At 34.7% G+C, this 20,586-nt stretch overlaps 1 protein-coding gene across 3 annotated transcripts in view; it reads right to left on the bottom strand.

Moving 5' to 3' along the window:
• RTTN (rotatin) overlaps positions 1-20,586 on the bottom strand; it is a 79,591-nt gene that overhangs the window by 10,266 nt on the left and 48,739 nt on the right. For all 3 annotated transcript variants that reach the window (XM_079301480.1, XM_079301482.1, XM_079301481.1), the window contains exons 35-43: positions 16,212-16,320; positions 15,381-15,579; positions 14,298-14,388; positions 13,165-13,318; positions 12,871-13,008; positions 11,818-12,029; positions 7,976-8,081; positions 5,145-5,239; positions 1,417-1,494 (exon numbers count right to left, since the gene is read on the bottom strand). In XM_079301480.1, coding sequence (XP_079157606.1) covers positions 1,417-1,494; positions 5,145-5,239; positions 7,976-8,081; positions 11,818-12,029; positions 12,871-13,008; positions 13,165-13,318; positions 14,298-14,388; positions 15,381-15,579; positions 16,212-16,320 — 1,182 coding nt within the window. The remainder of the gene's footprint in view (positions 1-1,416; positions 1,495-5,144; positions 5,240-7,975; positions 8,082-11,817; positions 12,030-12,870; positions 13,009-13,164; positions 13,319-14,297; positions 14,389-15,380; positions 15,580-16,211; positions 16,321-20,586) is intronic.

The following is a 20,586-nucleotide window of genomic DNA, read 5'->3' as shown; positions in this document are numbered from 1 at the left end:
ACAACAACATGAGGGAGAATTTCAAACGCTATCAATTCTTTGAAATTAAATATAGAATGAGAAAACCATATTTTTATGTAATGTTTTATCTTGTGGTTTAAGGAGCTGGAGAACTGACATCATTTCAACTACCAATTAATTTAACTCTATGCCTGTCAAAAACAGCACGTATCTTAATTACTGAAAAACATGCAAATGTAAAGATTCATTCCAACTGCTCTCGTTTGAGAGCTCTCTAAAGTTTTATTCAACTCCTTCTAAAGTAATTATTTGAACTGAAAAAACATGGAAATACAAGAGTGCAATTGTATACAGAGCAAATGATAGAAATCTTCAGTTATCAACAGCAACCTCCTTCAATCCTCCAAGCAATTCTTTCTGCAGATCCTGATAAAAACAAGAAAAACATTCCACAATAATCTTAGCTGAGATTATGGCACAACCAAGTTATGGGAGGACTTCAGAGATAACCAGATGGCTTATTTAGCCCCAAGTGTTCTGCATAAAAAAAGGATGTTAATATGTGCCCCTAGAAAAGGGGTACTCCTGGAAAGTCAGGAAATCTTGTAGTTCCACCAATGAATATGCTACAAGTAGCCCAAATTGTATAAATACTACAAGTAACACAATGCCAAGAAAATTAAACTGTGAAAGTAGAAATAAATGTGTGAATGGTATCAGCAATAAGAAAGAAGAGCAGTGATCAGAAAGAAAAAACACAGGAAAAAGTGAAAACAAGCAACGTAGTATTTTCCCCATGGAAAAAAAAAAACAAACAAGTAGGCAGAAAAGAAGTTGAAAAGAAATTGACAAGAACAGAGAAAATGATATTCAAGATTTTGAGCATGAAAAATAAGTTTATAAAAAATGGATATGAAAACAAAATAGTGTTTTGGAGGATTAGTACAATTTAACTCAGATAAAGAAAAATAAATAGCAAATTATTATTTAGAGTTGGGGTTTTGTTTGGTTTTGCTTGTTTGATTGGGGTGGTTTTGGGATTTTCTTGTCTTTCAGAAGAGCAAAAAAAGCAAGGAGAAGAAACAACTTTCTAAGATCTGAAATATATTTCTGTGTGCCTTTCTGGTGGCCCCACACTTTTCTCCATATCCACTTTTCTTGTTATATGCATTGAAAATTAGATTTATTGACTGACTCCAAGCAGAAGTGGATATAAAAGATAACAGCCATCTGAAACCATTGGGAGATGATGTTTCCATAAGAACACTAAGTTCCTAATAGATGTGTGCAATATTCTTAGGAAGTGGGAATAATAATGAAATATGAAGTATTTCTTGCCATTAATATCAAACTTAAATTTAGCCAGCTTGAAAATAACTTCGAAGTAGAAAAAAAAAATTTATCTTCATTCAGTAACTAAATGTGCTCATATTACTTCAGTAAAAGAATACTTACTTTGCATTCTTCATTTTGAAAGAGGCAGTTTCTAAGGAGCTGCATAGAACACCTTAACTCCTTGATAAGGTTATCCTCCTGTCCAGAGAAAAATAATTGAAGATCATCAATGTAAGACCAAAATGAATTTTGTACAAGGAGGAAAGACATTTCAAAAGAAGAAGTGCAAATCTAAGGTATCGTTTGGGTCACATCTGTTCAGCAGATTTTTTTCTGATTTCAGGTAGAATTCATCTCAGCTAGCTTCAAAGACATTTACTAAAGACATTTATAACCAGTTACTTATTATCCTTATCTCTCTTTATAACCCACATATACTATTTCTAGGGGCTTCAACTGACCAAATGAGAAATCTGTAATGTTGAACTCCATTTCTCTTACAATTAATAAAGAACAGGTGGGAACTTTCTGAGTATTTGTTCCATCATAAAGCACACATCTAAAACAAGTCAAATGAATCATTCCCTAGAATCATTTCTTTTTCTTCCTTGGATAAAAACAAGGTTAAATTAGCTCTGTCTTTCAGACCCTGAGATGAGCTCAGTTGGAGCATGGTGCTAATAATGTCATGGTTGTGGGCTTGACCTCTATATGGACTATTCACTTAAGAACTGGATTTCATGATCCTTTAGAGTCCCTTCCAACTCAGAATATTCTGTGATCTCTACAGCTGGTCAGGCCAACCCACCCTTACAGGCCTAGGACCTTTATTTCCTATCCTTAGCTATAAATATAGAAGCTATAAATAACTTCCAACCCTATAAGAATATTACAAAAATAAATACAGACCTTTGGACAGTGAGGTGCTACAATGAGATTCAAGTTACAAGTGAACCAAAAATCTATCTTCATGACAGAACTGTGCCACTACAGGGCAGTGACAGCTGACCTAACTCCTGTAAGGGTGACACACTAAACCACTTCTTAAAGATTACTCAGTTCTAATAAGCTTGCTCACCACAGGATACTTCTGTCTTATCAAGTGTAAAGGAACAAAAATGTAAAATAGGATTCATACTTAATCTCAGACAAAGTGAAGACACAATGCATGCTTATAAATCATAATGTGCTTATATATCATAAATTACATATTTGATGACATTTAGAGATGAAGCAACACTACTCCAAAAAGGTTAATGAAAAGCCAGGTGTAGTAGATCAGGAAGAACCATACAAGTCATTATTGCAAATACATTTAAATAACTGGTTTGTCTCACTTCTAGCCAAATAAAATGCTAGCTCTAAGACAAGACTCTTAAGACAAAATAAGAATTCTTTCAAGGAATTGAAAGGTATGTATTAATTTAGTTAATAAGTAAAATAGCATTAAAATGACACAACATACAACTCCTATTTACTGTTCAAACTTCTAGGAGGTTGAAAAAGTTATGGATTGCATTGATAGCACTGTTGGTATTTATATATTTTATATCTGCTTTTTACTAAAAAAATATATTAATGTGATTTTTTGAAAGCTTGGCTACTTGTAAAAACTTTTAATGCTTTCTATCAGCATCACACTAATTATTGTGAAAGAAACAGAATATCAAATAAAACACCTCAGTTGACCTGAGAAATTAAGCTAGTTCAAACACATTTTTCCCAATAATTAGGAGTCAGAAAAAGGAAAAAAACAAAAATAAGAAGCTGTCATGACCTGAAGTAGGTGAAGAGCAGTTTTGTGAATCATCAGCTAAATCTACTATGACAGCAATGTCTCAGTGTCCCTCACGTGAAACTGTCATTATGTACCACATATGATGAACAGCACACTTACACATGATGCAGCAACCTACAGTCCTAGCTCACCAGGGAAATCTGCCACAAAGCATTTTCTATTAAAAATGAACAGGTTTTTTGAACCTTCTCAGAGGCTCCCTTTCTCCAATTTATTTCAAATTTTTAATTTCTCCCCAATCCAAAAGCTACAAAGAACCAGCTGATTTCAACTTTACAAGACATATCTAGGGCAGGACACCTTTCAGCCGCCAACACTTGAAAATGGAAAATTAATGTGTTTAGGAGATCTCAAGAAAAAATATAATAGCCTTCAAATGTCAGGGTCAAACTAAAAATTTTTTAAGAGTTCTGTAATAAAACAGAACTCTATACTCTCACAAATCAAGGCTAATGTCTGTATCAAAACCTCAGAGAAAAATACTATTTAGCTGAAGCAACGCAGAAATATCCTATAAGAAGGTGTTTTCTGTAATTTCTGCTTTATGTGGGAGTGGACAAGATATCAACCTTGACAGCAGAGGTTACTGCCTGTATTTTATTAATTCTCTTAGATGAAAGTGGCAGAGAACAAGCAGATTGCAACAAAAATCTTATGAAACAGCTATATGATGGTAAGATGTAATTTATATCTAAATGTGGTAAAGAAGAGGTAGGTGACAGGAGAGTCTGGAAGAACTGGAAGGGAGGTTGAAAAAAAAAAGGCTAAATAAATAAACTGTGAATGGAGAGAAGTTACACTGGGAATGCAGGCAGTGGAAGGACCACAAGTATGAGGTCAAAAAAATCCAAAACTGACAAGAAGTTAAAAAAAAAGGGACAATTGAGTCTAGTGACAAGAAACTGAGATATCCAGACCAAGTTTGAAGGAGAAGAGAAAAAAAAATAAAACCAAAAGCCAGATAATAGGAGAGTAAAAAAGCCTTGATTTGCATGCATAAGCAGAATGGAACTAGTTTTGAGATGGGAGGGAGACTGACTGATGCAGGAACAGACAAAACCAAAATAGCTAGCACTATTGAAAGTTGAAAGACACTGAAAAAAACAACCTACAAAACCCAAAAAATATTGTGGAAACAAGATGAAAAAAATTATCTGGATTAGATAGGGCCATAAAGTCAAGATTGGAAGTCCAATTAAGTTCAAAAACTAAATACCCTGATATTGCCGTAACATAAATACCATAAATTCAAGCACTATAGATTACAAAATTATGATGTGTATGTGAGTGGATGTCTGAAAGTGAATTCTGAATTCTCAATCAGCCTGTTATTTGATACTTTCAGCCAGGATGGGACTAGTTGCTAATTCTAATAATCTGGACTATAAGTGGGAAGTCCTAAATTCTCCAATTAATGAAAAGACATGAGACAAAACCAGTAATTCAGAGGCTGATGTGTTGTACTTCACTACTGTAGACTACTGAGTCTAGGCAGACAGAAGCTTGGAGTCCTGGAAAGAAAAGTTAATGGAAAAAAAGATTCCTAAAAAGAGATAGCCCTTGACAGAAAAAAATGAAAAAATGAAAAAAAGAAGAATGTGAAAATCCTGGCTAGAGGCACAATCTGGCAAATGGGAGAAGATCCTGAGGACCAGAGAGATGCATGGAAAAAACCACCAGGACATGCCCAGGGGCTTTGTCCAGTGAACATCCAAGACTGAGCAGCTGCAAGTATGAACCGACGTGATTTTCTGCTTGACATTCCTGAAGCAGCAGTCACCTCTATATTGGAAAAGGAAGTTGACATCTAGTGAGACATCTGGATGGAAGAGTATGTGAGCTAATTAAGTTAGTAAAAGCTCTAGAGTCATTGAATCTCATAGAAGCTCAAGTATCTGGATCCATTACAAGCTGTCATTTACTTTGTGTCATCTGTGATACACACAAGCAGTATCTTCCTCTAGAAAACAAACAAACAAACAAACAAACAACAAACAAAACAAAGCTAGGAAGTGCCTTATCCTATCAGTGTTCTGGTTTTTATATCTACCTTTTTTCTTTGTACTTTCCCAGGCTTTAGGGAATCCAAATTCAGCTGTGCGTGAATGTGTTTCATGTCTTCTATGCAGCTGTCTATCAGGTCAGCTGGAAGACAAAAACCAGTAACATTTATAATTACATTCACAATCAAAAATGTTTTATAAAAAAACAAAGTATTTTTCTGGCAATTATCTTGTGGTTATCTTCTTGATATCAGGAAGTAACAAATGGTTTCTGAGATCAAGTGCATCTAATTGAGTGCTCTCAAGAAGCAAGAATACATTTGAGTCCTCTTGCAACAAAGTCCCATGAGAGGAATGCCCAGAAGAAGGGCTGGTAAGACTGAGAGGAGAAGATGATTTGGGTGGTGAGGATAGTAACTCATAATTCTTCAGGATATCTTCAACAATGCTGCTTAGAAGCGTGAAACTTCAAGACACTAGGACATCCAGCCTTTCCCTGACAATAGCAGATTTGCTGGATCTGTGGTGAGACAAAGGAAGGCAACTGTTCAAGTGACTTAAAGGACAACATGTTGAGTTAGGCTCTTTTCTTTGGATTTAATGTCTTTAAGCCACTATAAGATGATGAAGCGACTACGAAAGTGGCTAACGATAAGTCTGGACTTCTGTATGGATTCTGATGTGGTCCTCTACAGCATCCTTCCAAAATGGAGAATTATGTAGTTGACAGATGGACTGGATGGTGGATGGAGAATTGGTTAGGTGATCACACCTTGAGGGTACCAGAAAGCAGCACAGAAAAGATCTGTTGGAGCAAACCCAGAGGCAGATCACAACAATCCTGAGAGGGATGTAATACATCCATGAAGATAGGCTGGGAGAGTTGGGATTGCTCAGCATGGAGAAGAGAATGCCCCAGGAAGACCTGGTTGCAGCCTTCCACTTAAAAGGAGCTTAAGAAAGATGGGGACAAACTTTAGCAGGGTGTGTTGCAATAGGACAAGGGGTAATGGCTTTAAACTAAAAGAGGACAAATTTAGAATAGATATATGGAAGAAATTTTTTACCATGAGAATGGTGAAACACTGGAACAGGTTGTCCAGAGAGGTGGTAGATGCCCTGCCCCTGGGAACAGGTTGGGTAGGGCTCTGAGTAACCTGATTATTGCAGGGGGGTTGGCTAGATGGCCTTTAAAGGCTCTTTCCAATGCATTCTATGATTCCATGATAATGGGATAATTCAAGTCTGAAGAGATGGCTCCCAGAGGTCATATACCCAACCTTCTCCTTAGAGCAGAGCAAGCTCTAAGAAGGCAAGGTTTGTCTGCATCTTTATCCTGCTGGGTGTTGAAAACGTCCAAAGACAGAGACAGCACTGCTTTACCACCTTCAGAGGGCAAATGTTCATTTACAGGCAGTTTGACTCTCATGTTTCAATTTATGCCCATTCTTTCCATTCTCCTACACCATGCACTGCTGCAACAAATCTGTCTCCAACTTTGTCAAAATCTCATAGATCCCCCCCAAAACCTTCCTTTCTCCAGGTTGAATATAAGTCAGCTCCCTCAGTTTCTTCTCTAATAACAAGTGAACACAACCACCCTGCTGGGCCTCTGGTGAACCTGCTCCAGTTTGTTGACATTTGTTGTACTGGATCAAAACTGGATGCACTATTTTAGATTTAGTCTAACAAGTGGTAAGAGGAGGGAATAATCTTTCCCCCTTGATCTAAAGGCTGTGTTCCTGTATTCAGCCCAGGATGCTGTTAGTTTTCTCATATGCAAGCTTGCTGCCTACCAGGCTCCTTCAACTCTCCAGACAGCCTCTACTGCTTTAAGGGCTTGTACCTTTTGAGGTGCAGGACTTTGCATTTTTAACTTAAAGTAGTCCTTAAGAGTTGAGCAGGTGATGGTAGAGCTACAGGTATCCTTAGAACACTGCTTTGAACTCCAGAAGTCCTCTTCCTAAGGTCTGTGTTGCACAACAGCAAGGATGACCTGACAGCTGCTCTAGCACAGAATGATGCACTTCCTACAGTGTAAGTGCCTTCACAGGAAGTGGGAACTTAGATCATTTAGTAAGTCATCAACAGAAGAAGAATCCTGACTGAAGCAAGGGCTCATTACAGAACCAATACACTGGGAAGGAGCAGAAAGCATTAAGATCTGGGAGACTTCTACCACTACAGGGTTCAGACTCTGAGCAGATCTGTCTCAGCTATCTGTTTTGGGGTTTATAAAGTGGAAAAAAAACCAGAGATGTAAGTTACAGGAAAACACCCAAGACAAAGTGCACTTGGACAGATCAAAAGGTGTAAAACACATCATACATGAGAAATGCAAATTCACCACTCTCCCTTGTGTTCTAGAGGGCACAAGAAGCCTTTGATTAGAAATTGGTTTACTATTGTGAAGGGAAGAAAATCCTACTTAAACTGTAAAATGGGACCAAAGAAACATAGTCAGGGAAGAACAAAGCTGAGAAAAAGAAATCTCCTTTTGTCGAGGTACAACCAGAACTGAAAACACAGCATATATTTTCACCTGCAAATGTATTGGAAGATACTGCCAGTGAAAAATCTCCAGTTACTAATGGTGAACATGCCATTAGTGGTAAAAAGCTAAGAGGTCTCTTCTGACTCCAGCATAGAGCTGTGACTTCACCTTAGAGTTTTAAACTGGCTATAACATAATACTTCATCTGCGGCTGAAAACTTGAATTATTAATAAGATTTCTTAGTGGAAATCTAAAAAAAAAACCCTGCCACTGAAACCTAGGTCTTCTGCTTTGAAAAAAAAAAATACAATCTAAGGTAATTTGTAAAACACCTGCAAGAATTTGATTCATATATAATTTAACATATATTTTGAAATGCTCACCTTTCAAAGCACATTTCTGGGCATTTTTACTGACAGCTAACAGAGATAACAGTGCATTTGTAGCAACTTCTTTCAGCACATCCTTTGAAGATTTTCTTTCACAGACCTACAAAAATGCAATTTCATTACTGAAATGAAAAAGTAACCATATTAAAAGTTGCATTCATAGCTATAAATAGGTTGTCAGAGTCTATATTTTCATTTGGATGATTTATCACTGTATTCCTATATAGCATTTTCCCTCTCTATAAACATGTTTATAGTAAGTCTGCACTGAAGTGTTTCGTGTTCTTTTGTAACTATTTTTTTTTTAATTAAATCTTTCTTCTTTTGCTCCTAAGCCCATTCCTCCTATTCTTTTCTTAACATTTTATTTTTCTAAGGCCTAGATTCCAAATCCTGGCATTCCATATTTTTCCTAATATTCAGGAATAGGCTTGGTATTGCAGACAACTCACTGACATACCTTTAATGCAACTGCACTTTCCTTCTACATAATGATGATGAAGAGATTAAATAGAGTGATATTCCTTAAAAAAAAATCACTGATAATTATTTTAGATACTCTTACTAACCAGTGAAAAACGGTAGCTTGTTTTAGTTTTACAAGGCCTTTGTGAGCATCACCACATTTCTAACAACCTAAGTATATCCTCTGTGTTTTCAAAGGAATATTTATTTGGAGTCATATAACAAGATAGTTGAAAGACAAGGAGCAATCTGTGCTTCATATATTATCCACTAGAGAATTTTGTCTATCCAGCAATTTTCCCATCATGCCAGTTCTGACACCTAAGATAAAAGAAAACATTGCATCCATTGCAATCAGAAAAATATATGATCCAGTTGCTGGATCATAGTAAATAGAAAAACATGTTTTGAAGTTAGCTAAAAATACATCTTAAGAAAATCTTAATACTTTAGACAGAAATCTGATGAGTACCTATCCATAGGGTCTCATAGATTGCAATTCTACATACACCACGTATTAATGGACTAACAATTTTTTCAAATTTTCATATGCAATAAAATATCAATGTATGCTCATAGGTCATCATTTATTGAAGTGTCCACTGCAACCAGGGGTGTGTAGTAGGTTTAGAAGGCCAAAGAATAAAGAAAAATCCCAACACCTCATTGATAAGGACAAGTGACATCAAATCAAAGCACCAAAGTATGGACAAGGTTCTGCGTTTACAACCAACAAAAAAGAACTTTACATTTAGACTACAACTGTTTTTATTACAACTGGTGGGAAATCTCAGATCTAACAGCAACCCAAAAATGTTCAAAGTAACTGAACAGTTTTCCTGTTCTAACAGGTGATGGTTCCTTTTTAAATTAAAAAAATTGATGTTTGAGTACTTAAAAGCTTAAACTAATTGAGACAAGCCAGGAAAGAAAAAATTGTTGAGTTCCAGCAATCCTTCATAGCCTAAGATGTAGGTTTTCTGACTTATGCACTCAAAGACTTTTGCCCTATTAAACTGTAGATGTTTTTACTTTTTCTTAATATTCATGAATATTTTAGTAAAAAAACCATATTTGCCCATCAGCCTCTTGGGTATTTTCCTGTATCATGTGGCAGACTAGAACTGATCCAATAATTAAGGTGAGTTGTCTTATACCTGTATCTTTTTCAAAAGCTTTAATTTCATCTTACTATTTTCTAAGTTTTATCTTGAACACTAGCAAAATTCCATTCTTCCTTGAAGCATGCACTCTTGTGCATTTTTTTCTTACTGTGCCATCAAAACTGCAATCCATAATAAAAAAGAAAATTTATGTCAAGCATAGGGAGCACAAGTAATTAAGAATTAATTAATGATTAACTACTAGTTGAATGGAAAAAATAACTCAAGAAATTTATAATGCCTTGTGCCAACAGATTCTTTAGTCTTAAACTATTATAAAAGTATTAAAATGAGAATGGACACTTAATTATTTTTTGAAATTATGCTGCATAATATATTTAAGATGTCCCATAAATCCACAACAGATCTGGCTGTGTTAGTCTGCACCTATTGTAAGTTAGTTGAACGGGAGATCACAGTCTTTCTAAAATACTCTAAGTTTTATATCTAGGAAAAAAAATGTTAGGGACAAAGTTTGAGAGTTTATGTATAGATTATGACTTTCTTCTTAATTTTATTTCTGTCCTTAAGCACATGTACAGAAGGATTAACATTTAAGTACACAAAACAACCAAAGCCTTTCAAAGTTAGCATGTGCATTTACTAGATTTCTTATACGTGATAATGAATTCCAATTTGAGACTTGGTCAACTAATATTCACACCTGTACACTGGGTAAGAAATTAGCATTTGCCACTGCATATATCAGGTATTCTGTAGATTTTATGTATTTAGGATGATTAATGGAGATGACTGTTTGTTTGAAAAGTCTCCCATCCTTTTCTATGTTAGCCAATTACTTGCTTGACTGCTTCTCTTTACGAGTGCTTCTCCTGAAAAACGTCCTAAATATTTTGGGTTGGTTTTTTTCATTTTTAATGGTGGTTCTGTTTAGGTGTTTGTTGTTTTAACAGACTCCTTTACATCCCATGGGCTAATTCCACTGTCTTCTCAATGACCACTGTGAGGGGGTATAAACACATACATGTACTTTGATCTAAAAAACTGAAGCTGTTTCTTTCCTAATTCTGTTGCCCTTTGGGGGAGATCATAGCAGCCCTGTAAGGACCCAGAGAGCATAGGCAATTTTTTAAACTCTTTTATGACGAAAATTCAATGTCTGTTTAAATCTCTGAAAGTTAAAAAAGCATGTTAAAAGTTGATGTCTCTTACAACACTCAAACTACGTATAGTGTCCTTTCATTGACCTGGCTGCAGTTCATTCTTCATTGTATCAACTTTTTCTGCTCTCACCATAAGAATTGTCCCTTTTTGCTGGCACAGATTGATAAACAGTTCTGTACACTTGTACAAAGAGAGAAGAATGTTACAACATGTCTTTATCAGACATACTGTCATGCAACCATACTTTTTGTGCCAGAGCCAAGGAGTTTTGTTTCACATCTGCAAGCATTAATACAGAAACCTAACAGGCTATCAGCAAACTCTGGGATTTGAACGAAGTGCCCCTGTTTCACTTGAGTCCCTGAAAATCGTTTCCTCACAGGAAAATGTTGTGCTCTGAAATTATCTGAAATTACTTGCCAAAGACAGAGAGAATTCTCCGTTTTCAGTGGCCTGTAGACTGACCAACAAAGACCCTATTGGGAAGTTTTTCTTCTTTGAAAGACAGCAGGTTCTCAGTGGAAAAAATACCATGCCCCAATAGATATAACAGAGCCACAGTGCTGCAATGGAGCAGCAAAGGAACACAGGGTTTGTGACAAGTCTGGTGGGAGTAAGGTTATCCCACAAGAATTCAGCATTCATACTAAGAGGAGATGAATGCTAGGAGAGATTCTTTTGGTCACACCACCCAATATATGACAAATAAATGTAAAAAAAAAAAATGCTTTACATGGCAAAACAGTACTAAGATACTTATTAAAAAATATTTATAAGATGATGACTTCAGAACAACAGAAATCATAAATGACCTTTTATATAATATGCATCAGAAAAAACACTAAACTTCTAATCACAGATTACTATGATTGTTATAGTGACAAACTGCACATAAATTAAAGAAGGAAAATAAATATATAGATAAGACAACTAAGTTGTGAGAGAAAACAAGACACAAACTTCACATATAATTTTGCTTCCTATTACCAACTTGCAAATAAGGGAAGGATTAAATATAAAGGAGTTAAAAGAAATAAAAATGGAAAAATACACCCTGCAATCACATTGTTGAATTTTAAATACCTGAATAATTAATGAAGTAAGCTGAGTTACTGGTGCCTTGCATCCTTCAGTGTGATCCAGAAGAAAGCTAATAGTTGGATTCTGACATACACTCTCTTTATCCTCGAGCTGTTTTCTTCCTTCCTCATTCAAAAGGACAGAGAGGAACTGCAAACTAGCCACATATAAAGCAGGATATGTGATAGACAGATGACTACAATCAGAAATGGTATCTAAAAGATTAAACAAAAAAATTAAAATTTTTACATTTCATTATGAATAAAGCTCAAGTATACTTTAGAACACAGAAAGACTTATCAAAGAGAGCATGTGAACCCAGAAGCAGTTATACTATGCACTGCCCAAGGAATTCTACAAATTCTATGCATAAGTCTTCAAAAAAATCTAAGAAAGAAAAGTTCAAGTTTTATAGGGGTTGAATGAATTAATTGCTCTGCATTAATTTGACTATAAAACAAACAAAAAACCCCCTAATCTCCATTTCACTCAAATCACTCATTTGTACAGTAGTTTTTTGAGCTCTCCTCATTTTATCAACAGCCTACATTATAAAACCAACAGTATCCCTTAGCTGCTTTATTTGCAATTGGACTTGGATTCACTAGATCTCTTAACATGCATAAGCTTGTCTGAACTATGTTCATACTTCAGTATTGAAGCAAGTCACAGAACCTTGCCTAACTATGTAAGCAGCTAATGTAAGAATAATTAAAATGCAATAAACAGACTCCTGTGTAATAATCTTGGATTTCTATATCTCACATCTCCCCTCAAAACTTCGCTTTCCTTTTATGCAAGATAGTTAAAAAGAAAGTGGAAAAATTAAGTGCTAATGGATTATTTCAGAAATGCCACATTTGGTTAAGGTTTACAACTAAAATCACTCATCCATACAGGTGAAGAAAACAAAACAGATCAGTCAAGCCCTGGACACATTGTTTTCCATTGTGGATATCTCATTAGTAATTACTTAAGAGCATCTAAAGAGGAATTACTCTCTTTCTATTTATTTCTTAGTTGCTAGGAAAAATACCAGCCAGGAATAGTTATTACCAATTATTGCTGTACAGTGATTTGCAAGGGCTGCTGTCACAGATGGAAAAGATATCTGGCCACTTTTCCACAGTAATGTAGCTAGAAGGCTGAAAGAGTCCACCCATGTTTCATGAAGTACAGATCTTAACTCAGTACCTGCAAAGACAACACAGAAAAAAAAATCAAACCATTTACAAATGTGCACAAACCTGGAAAGCTGAGCCTGACCACACCTGTCCATTTACATCAAGGTGGTACCTAAATGAAGACCTGCCTCTGCCTGGATGTAAAGGAAACAAAGAACTTCATTACCTAAGCCATCTTTGGGACGTATGGTGAGAAGCCTGAAGGTATTCCCCAGGAGAGGTTTCAGCAGTTCATCCTGGCTTACAAGATGAGAGTTCACCAATAAACATGATTTTAGAAGTCTGGACACAGATGATAAGTATTGAAGTAGTAACAAGACCTGTTAAATATTTATAGAAAGATATGAAATAAAGCCATATATTTACACCTTCCACATTATTTTAAATTTAATCACATTATGTCAAACAATTAATAACATTTTGTATTAATATACACCACTTAAATAATAGGACATGAATTGAAAATATTTTTCTTAATTTTTACTGTAGATGAAAAATAATCCCTAGTCTGGAAACATGTGTGCAACCAATTTTCTAGAAAGAAAGCAAAAGCTCCTCGTGAGAAGGTCATGACTCTTGCTGCATGTACAGCAGCATACTCATTGGAAGGTCACAAAGAAAAACATTACACTGCTCATTAATACTGAGGGATACTTGTGCCTTCCAAAAAGCAGAAGCTGATATTTTATTTGTTTATTCTCATAAATTTTCTGAAGAAACACATTTCTTTAATTAGAGGAGTAACTTTTTCCAAAGTAAATCTGAATGTAGAGCAGCAGAAGGTATGAAATGACTCTGTCATGAAACACGTTTGATGAATTGTACATACAGATTTAAACTTCATAAAAAGGTAGTTCTATCAGCAGTAACCCTATATGGTTTGCATACATCAAAATTAGTTGAGAATTATGTAAGTGTCTGCAGTTCAGAGACAAAGCAAAGGAGCCGGGTTTGTTACATACAGTAAATATCCATTGTGTCAGTAATTGTATCTGGCTCATACTTCAGTAACACACAAAAAAATTCTATTAATTTCTTCAATGGCTAAATTTAACTTAAACTTTAAAAACACAATTAATTTTCAGTTTGGTCATTCTAATTAGAGTCCTAACACAGAAACTAATTCTTCTATGTTGAATCAAATGGTTTATTTTCACTTAAGCTTTGTCAAAAGCATAAAGATTTGCACGAACGTAGCCTTTAGCAGTGTGTCTGGACTATGCCAATGAATATAAATTATGCTAACATAACTAAATTAATGACCTAAAAAAATTAGGAAGTAATAAATGCTTCTCTAACCTGAGCTTTTACATGTTCTATATGACATCGATGACCCAATGGAGTTTTCAGTTCCAAGATGCATCTTTCAACCAGACTAGCACTTACAAGACTAAAACAAAATATATTGGTTAGAAATAGAGTGAAATAATTAAACATTCTAGTAACTTAACATTCCATAGAAGAGATGAACATAAATAGAGTAAAAATAAAGTAAGATACAATTACTGCTAAACCTCACTGTTTCAAGAAAGTCTAATGCAATGGCAACTATAGTAGCAGTAAGTTGTTTCAAAATAGCTAGAGTAATATAAATTCCAATAGCTGTTACTGCACTGACAAAAATCAATTTTTTCTATTTGATTTCTTGTTTCTTTTCCTCTAGAAGAATAAACATCTCTGCAATAATATAAGCTGTATTCACACCAGGGTGTTGGGGTTTTATGTTTGTTTGTCTGTGTTTCATTTTTTCCATTAATTGCACTATGAAGAGCAACCACTCATGTTCTTGAAAACTTCTACCTAAAAATGAACTAATTTGTCATGCTGCACTTCAGGACTTCCAAAAATTTTTTATAGACAAAAGAATTTGCTACAATGGAAACAGAAGCATGCCTCACAATCTGAAGACTTCTTTAAAGTGGTTTCTCTTTTTAAAAGGAAGTAAACCACTGGGATCTACCATATAAATTTGGCAAGTTTTATTTACTCTCTTTTAATGTGATAATATTCGGTTCATCTTCAAAATTTTTCACACATTTCAAAGAAGAAAATTATAAAATGAGCTGAAATGATCTGCAATTCCAAATACTTGACAAAACTCTAAAACATGAGAGGAACACAGTAGTCCTGTATAAGACATAGATCACAAATGGAATCACCAATATGACTACCTATTCTATGAAAAAAAAAAGAAATAATTCTGATTTTCTTCAATTGATTGCAATTTTTATTTAAAAAAGCAATTTTGAACACTTCAGCAGCAAGAAATGATCAATATGTTTAACAGTTTCAGTAAGAAACATGGGTAGATCTCATTAAAAATATTTTTTAAAAATCTTTTGCTACACCTTGTTTGTAGTTCAACAGTTATCGATCTCACACCTGCTGAGAGTTGTTAGTAAATGTGTTTGTTGAAGAGCAATTCCAGTATCTTTTGGCATGACAACCAGCAGATTTTGCAGAAGGCTGCAAACAGCTGACAAAAGGGCAGGTGTGATTACAGCACGCTGTTTAGACAGAGCAGCAGACAGAGGAGAATCATGTTGACTTGGAGATTCTGTTATGGTTGTATCGCTTTGACCTAGAATGAGTTGAATTAAAAAAAAAAAAGAAAAAGAAAGAATTAAAAAATATTAAATTACAGCAATTATATAAACCAAGTTTATTCGTATTTTTTCATAAAAAATCCAAGTTCTCTCTACATTAAACTGTATATTCAGGAATGAATGAAAAAAAAAAGATTAAATCAGATACAGGAAATAGTTCCAAAATAAAATGCTTCCTCTACCAGGCATTAAATAAAGATAAATAAATATAAATAAATAAAGATAAGGTGATTACAAATATATTTTTTATACTATATTAGTTTTTAATCTTTCTATATATAAAGAGAATTATATGCACATCTTTGTGTATGTGTGTGCAGACACACTCCTGTGGGCATGTATGTATATGACAGCTCTACCATAATTCGTGTGTTGAAAGCATGACTAGATGCCAGAAAGAGAACTTAAGTCTTGAGTTACATTTCAAGCAGTACCATTTTCACTTGCTTCTGTCAGATTTTGTATTAAAGAAGTGTTTAATGTTTGTCTTAAAACAGCCACTAGGAGAATCAACTGCTCCAGCAACATGCAAGCTGCACAGTGTACAGCACTGACAATACTGAACACCCTGTATTTAGCATCAGGTGTACAACTCAACTCAACTTACCTTGTGCCGTAAGTCGATCAACCACAGTCTCAGGAACAAAACTGGCCAAACTCGGAACTGTTGCCTGAAGCTCAGTAACACTCCCCACTGATGGTGATGCAGACAGAATCTAGAAAGCCATAAAATGGAAACTAGTTGATTGCAGCTTTTACAGACTAGTCTTTTATTTATATTCTGCTTGGGAAGGAAGAACAATCCATCATAAATAGCAAAATCGAATACGATGTAAATCTTACTGTTCAAATTCAATTTGATTTGATTTTTACACTATGTGTGTGTATGTATATGATAAGAACCCCAATAATTGAAACTATTAAAAGATGGGCAATAGGAACAGTCTGAAACATTTCAGTTAAAAACTAATCAATGCCCATGTTACTGGAAATTCTCTCTCTTCATCTTTCTTTTTCATCCATATAATTGACTCAACCTACATTTGGATAAAGATAGAAAGACATTACTGAAGCATTTAAACTCACATTTTTCATGGACTATTTGCTCTACTGAGAACACCAGCACTTGTCCCTTTGTACCAGAACACACTCAGATAAAAATAACACAAGTGCATTTGTCATCAGTCAAAGTTGACGTCCCTGAGTCTTTTGAACTCTGAGTACTTCTTTTAATCTTAATCCTGTGATCCTTAAATGTATTCATTTCACAGTGAAGATATGAGAGGTTTAAATGACAGTAGACATAATACCATGCTCCTCCTACTAATTTTGCATTCACACTATGAATTTCATGTGTTTTCAAAAGTTTCTAATGTCTTACTACTGTGTTTAAAACCACAAGCCTGAGATCAGAAGACCCAGAATCCAGCTAAATTATGTGCTTTAGTGACATAACAAGACCTGTAACCTCTTTCACAACACAGAACAAGTATCTATCATGCCAAGTCATTCTTTCACTTTTGGTTTTTGTATTTTAGATGGAAAATTCACACCAGACCATTTTCTTCAAGAGTCCCTATACAAAGCAAAGAATACAGAATGCTGGAGAATCCAATGAAATCTCAACAGAGTTACAACTTGAAGAAGAGTGTTATTGAACTTTTCCTCATAGGGAGCTTTCTAAGGAAGACTGAAAACAAAGGTTTGGATTTTTTTAGAATTTTCATTAGAATAACAGTTGGAATATATGTTTACTCCAGGAGATGTTAAAAGTGACTTTACAGACAAAAAGGGTGCAGGGAAGGAAATCACAGATCAATCTGTTCCTAGCTATTGTATCCTTGCAACCTCCACATTGTAACTTTATTTTCTCCCACATTTTCCTCTGATCCCCCACTATTGTTCATCCTACAATCATGAGTCTTTCTTCGTAAGCCTGCTCAATTGTGCCTCCAGAAAAATCAGAGGATTATTGTAACACATAAAACAAGTAAGATCTGGGGGTGTGTCCAAAACACAGGATTCACACACAGCTAGGATTACATAAACACTAGGACAGTACTTGGCTAAACTATTTTTTTATTAGCAAAATGCAGTGCTAAGCTGTACTGAGTGATGGAAATTCAAAATTCTATTTTGATTGCACAACTAAAAAGCATATTTGCCAATTAAAATGTTACTTGAAGTTCTATGTTTGCTAATTTAAATAATTACTAAAATCCATTATTTATATTAAATGAATCTATCTTGACACATGGCAAATTCTGCATTTATTCATCACTATACATCAATTCCAAGCATTCTAATAGGTGAGTAAAACCATAACACTTTTCCTAAATAGACCAAACCCACAATGTAACTTCTAACAGTCCAAATGGTTCTTCTGAAACAAGTAAAACCCTAAAAGGACTTTACACTGGGAGTCATCTTACAGATATTATGAATTATACACTCTTTCATATATTAGTAAACAGTATCAGCTACTTCATACAATTGTTCTTTATCTTCTACAACTCTCTAAATACTTTGGGAGAGAAAATAAAAATAACTTCACAGTTATGGTAAAAAAAAAATTTAAAAAATCAGCAAAAGTTTTTTCTGGTTAGAAAAATATAATCTTCCTGCACTGATGGAACATATATTGATTATTGCTTCACAGTGAGAAATAGATTAAATCCCCAAATTTTCTGTTGTCATAATAGAAAACATTCAATAGCCCAATGAAATTGTTTCCATACTGTTCTGCCTTTCAGAGGGAAAAAAAAAAGAAAAGAAAAAAATTATCACTTTTATAGATCACCTTTGATAAGGATGAACTGGAGGTCTGGGACACAGCGTTTAGTAAAGGATATTTACTACTGCCACCATATTGTTTCTGGGAGCAATGCAGCATTGTGTTGCTTAACAGTGAAACTTTGGAAGAGAATGTAATAGGAGAAAAGGTTCTGTGAGTGTGGAGAGTGAGATGACAACTGCAGATTAGAGCTAATTCAAAAGAATACAAAAATTGTCAGAGTGGAAACACTGGAGAAATGTGAGGGTTTTGCCATTTATCTGCTAGATAGGAATAAAAGGTCTTTTCTTAACCTCTAGTACAAAAATCCCTCTGGCATTGCTTTAATAGGCTTGCAGTGATTAATTCTATTCAGTTCCCTTTTCAAAGGTTTAAATCACTTAACTGTATAGCACTCTGGTAACCACGGTTCCAGAAAATAAAGCACACACTTCTATAAAAAATAGCAAGAAGATTTCATAGGCCATGACTTAAACACTCTGGGAAATGTCTGTAGATCTTTAACCCACATCACTTTTAGCTCAAGTTTTTAAATAACTTCTCATTTTGTTAAGATGTCCTGGACACAGAACAGCCCCAGAATATTTATGCAGTGTAGAGCAAGTCAGTATCTCCATACAGATTGGTGATCTCTTATCACATGTACTAAGCACAAACCAAACATGTTGGTTAAAACAGGACTAAGGATTTGTCTTCTCTAATGATAACCTGAGTTATTATTTAAACTATTTACTCTATAAAAGACCAAGATTATTAATTATCTCAGAACTGGCCTTTTTGCAGTATCGACATTCCAGTTCACAGAAAACTATAGATAAATTTGACAAAAATCTGTAATCCACTGGGATCTCAAAGACACAAAATACAGTGCACACAACTTAAACCAGTACAGGCAATCCAGCTCTACTGGATTTTTCTATTACAATGAATCACTGATTTCATCCCTACATGACTATTCTTTATTTAATAAACAAAATTTTACTTATGGACTTAATTTTCTCAAATTTTCTTTCTGCAAATTCGGGGAAAATAATTGGGGAACAAAGAAAAAATATGGTCCTATGACCCTATATGAAATCAGCTCATGATAGTAGACAGCTCAAATAAAGTACTGGTTACATGAAATCTGGAAGCTGAGAAAACTAACAGAATGTTAGGAATAGGAATCAATATGGATGTACCTAGATAATTTTTAAAAAAATGTTATTAAAACATCAGAGAAGAGTTTTCAATAGAAACAATTCTACTTGGTTTGATTGCTACTCTTAAGTGTTTGTGGGTTTTCTCATCAATTCTGTGGCGTGCACCTAAGACACATTTCTCCCTTCAGTGCGACTGGCAGATTCCTTTCCATCTGTGATGGGGAAAGCGCGCCATCTCGTGGGCTTGGAATAACAGTATCTTCTGGCACCATCATCCAAAATCTATCAACAAACTTCTACAAACCTTTTGTAATTACTTCACTAATATATTTCTTTAGTCATACATCAAAACAGAAGCTGGGCTAAAGTGTCACTCAAACATTCGAAGTTAAATAAGAATAAATTACAAATGCTTGACATATCAGGACAAGTTTGAATTTTCAGAAGTACTTCCTAACTTCACTAGATACACATTTCAAGTAACTACTCTATGAAAAACAGTTTGCACTCAGTCTTCATTAAAGTTACACTCCTTCATCTATTTCCTCCTAATTAATAGTGGCACTGGAACATCAGACCTCTATATCTTGCAGCTTGGAAATTTTCAATGGCATGTCGGCACTAGTATTTTTTTTAAGGTAAGTAACTTAGTTAATTTAAAAAAAAATAAATTTATAGCTGCTAAAAAATGAAGAATAAATGCAAATTAAACTAACTTCCAGAAATGACAAAGTCTCAGTGTCACACCTTCGTATGTGTCAGGGAAAAAAGGAAAACAAAGCACAAAATTTCCATAAAACTCCAATGGTTAGAGCCTAATCCTAGCAAGTATGAAATCTACAGTAGGTGGATGACTGATATAAATTAGTATAGCTTAGTATTACACTGTACTTTCCACTGTTAATAATTAGTTGTCTATCTGTTGAATGGAAAAGTAGAGCTAAGTCTTTGTGTTAAACTATGATGCCACTTTACAAATATAAATATGATATATTAATTTGATCTATAGATTCCAAATTTTTTTTTAAACTACTGAAGCTGAAGAA

The sequence above is a fragment of the Erithacus rubecula genome (assembly GCF_903797595.1).
Source record: "Erithacus rubecula genome assembly, chromosome: 3".
NCBI classification, from domain to species: Eukaryota; Metazoa; Chordata; class Aves; order Passeriformes; family Muscicapidae; genus Erithacus; species Erithacus rubecula.
This window is presented reverse-complemented; position numbering and strand designations above follow the sequence as displayed.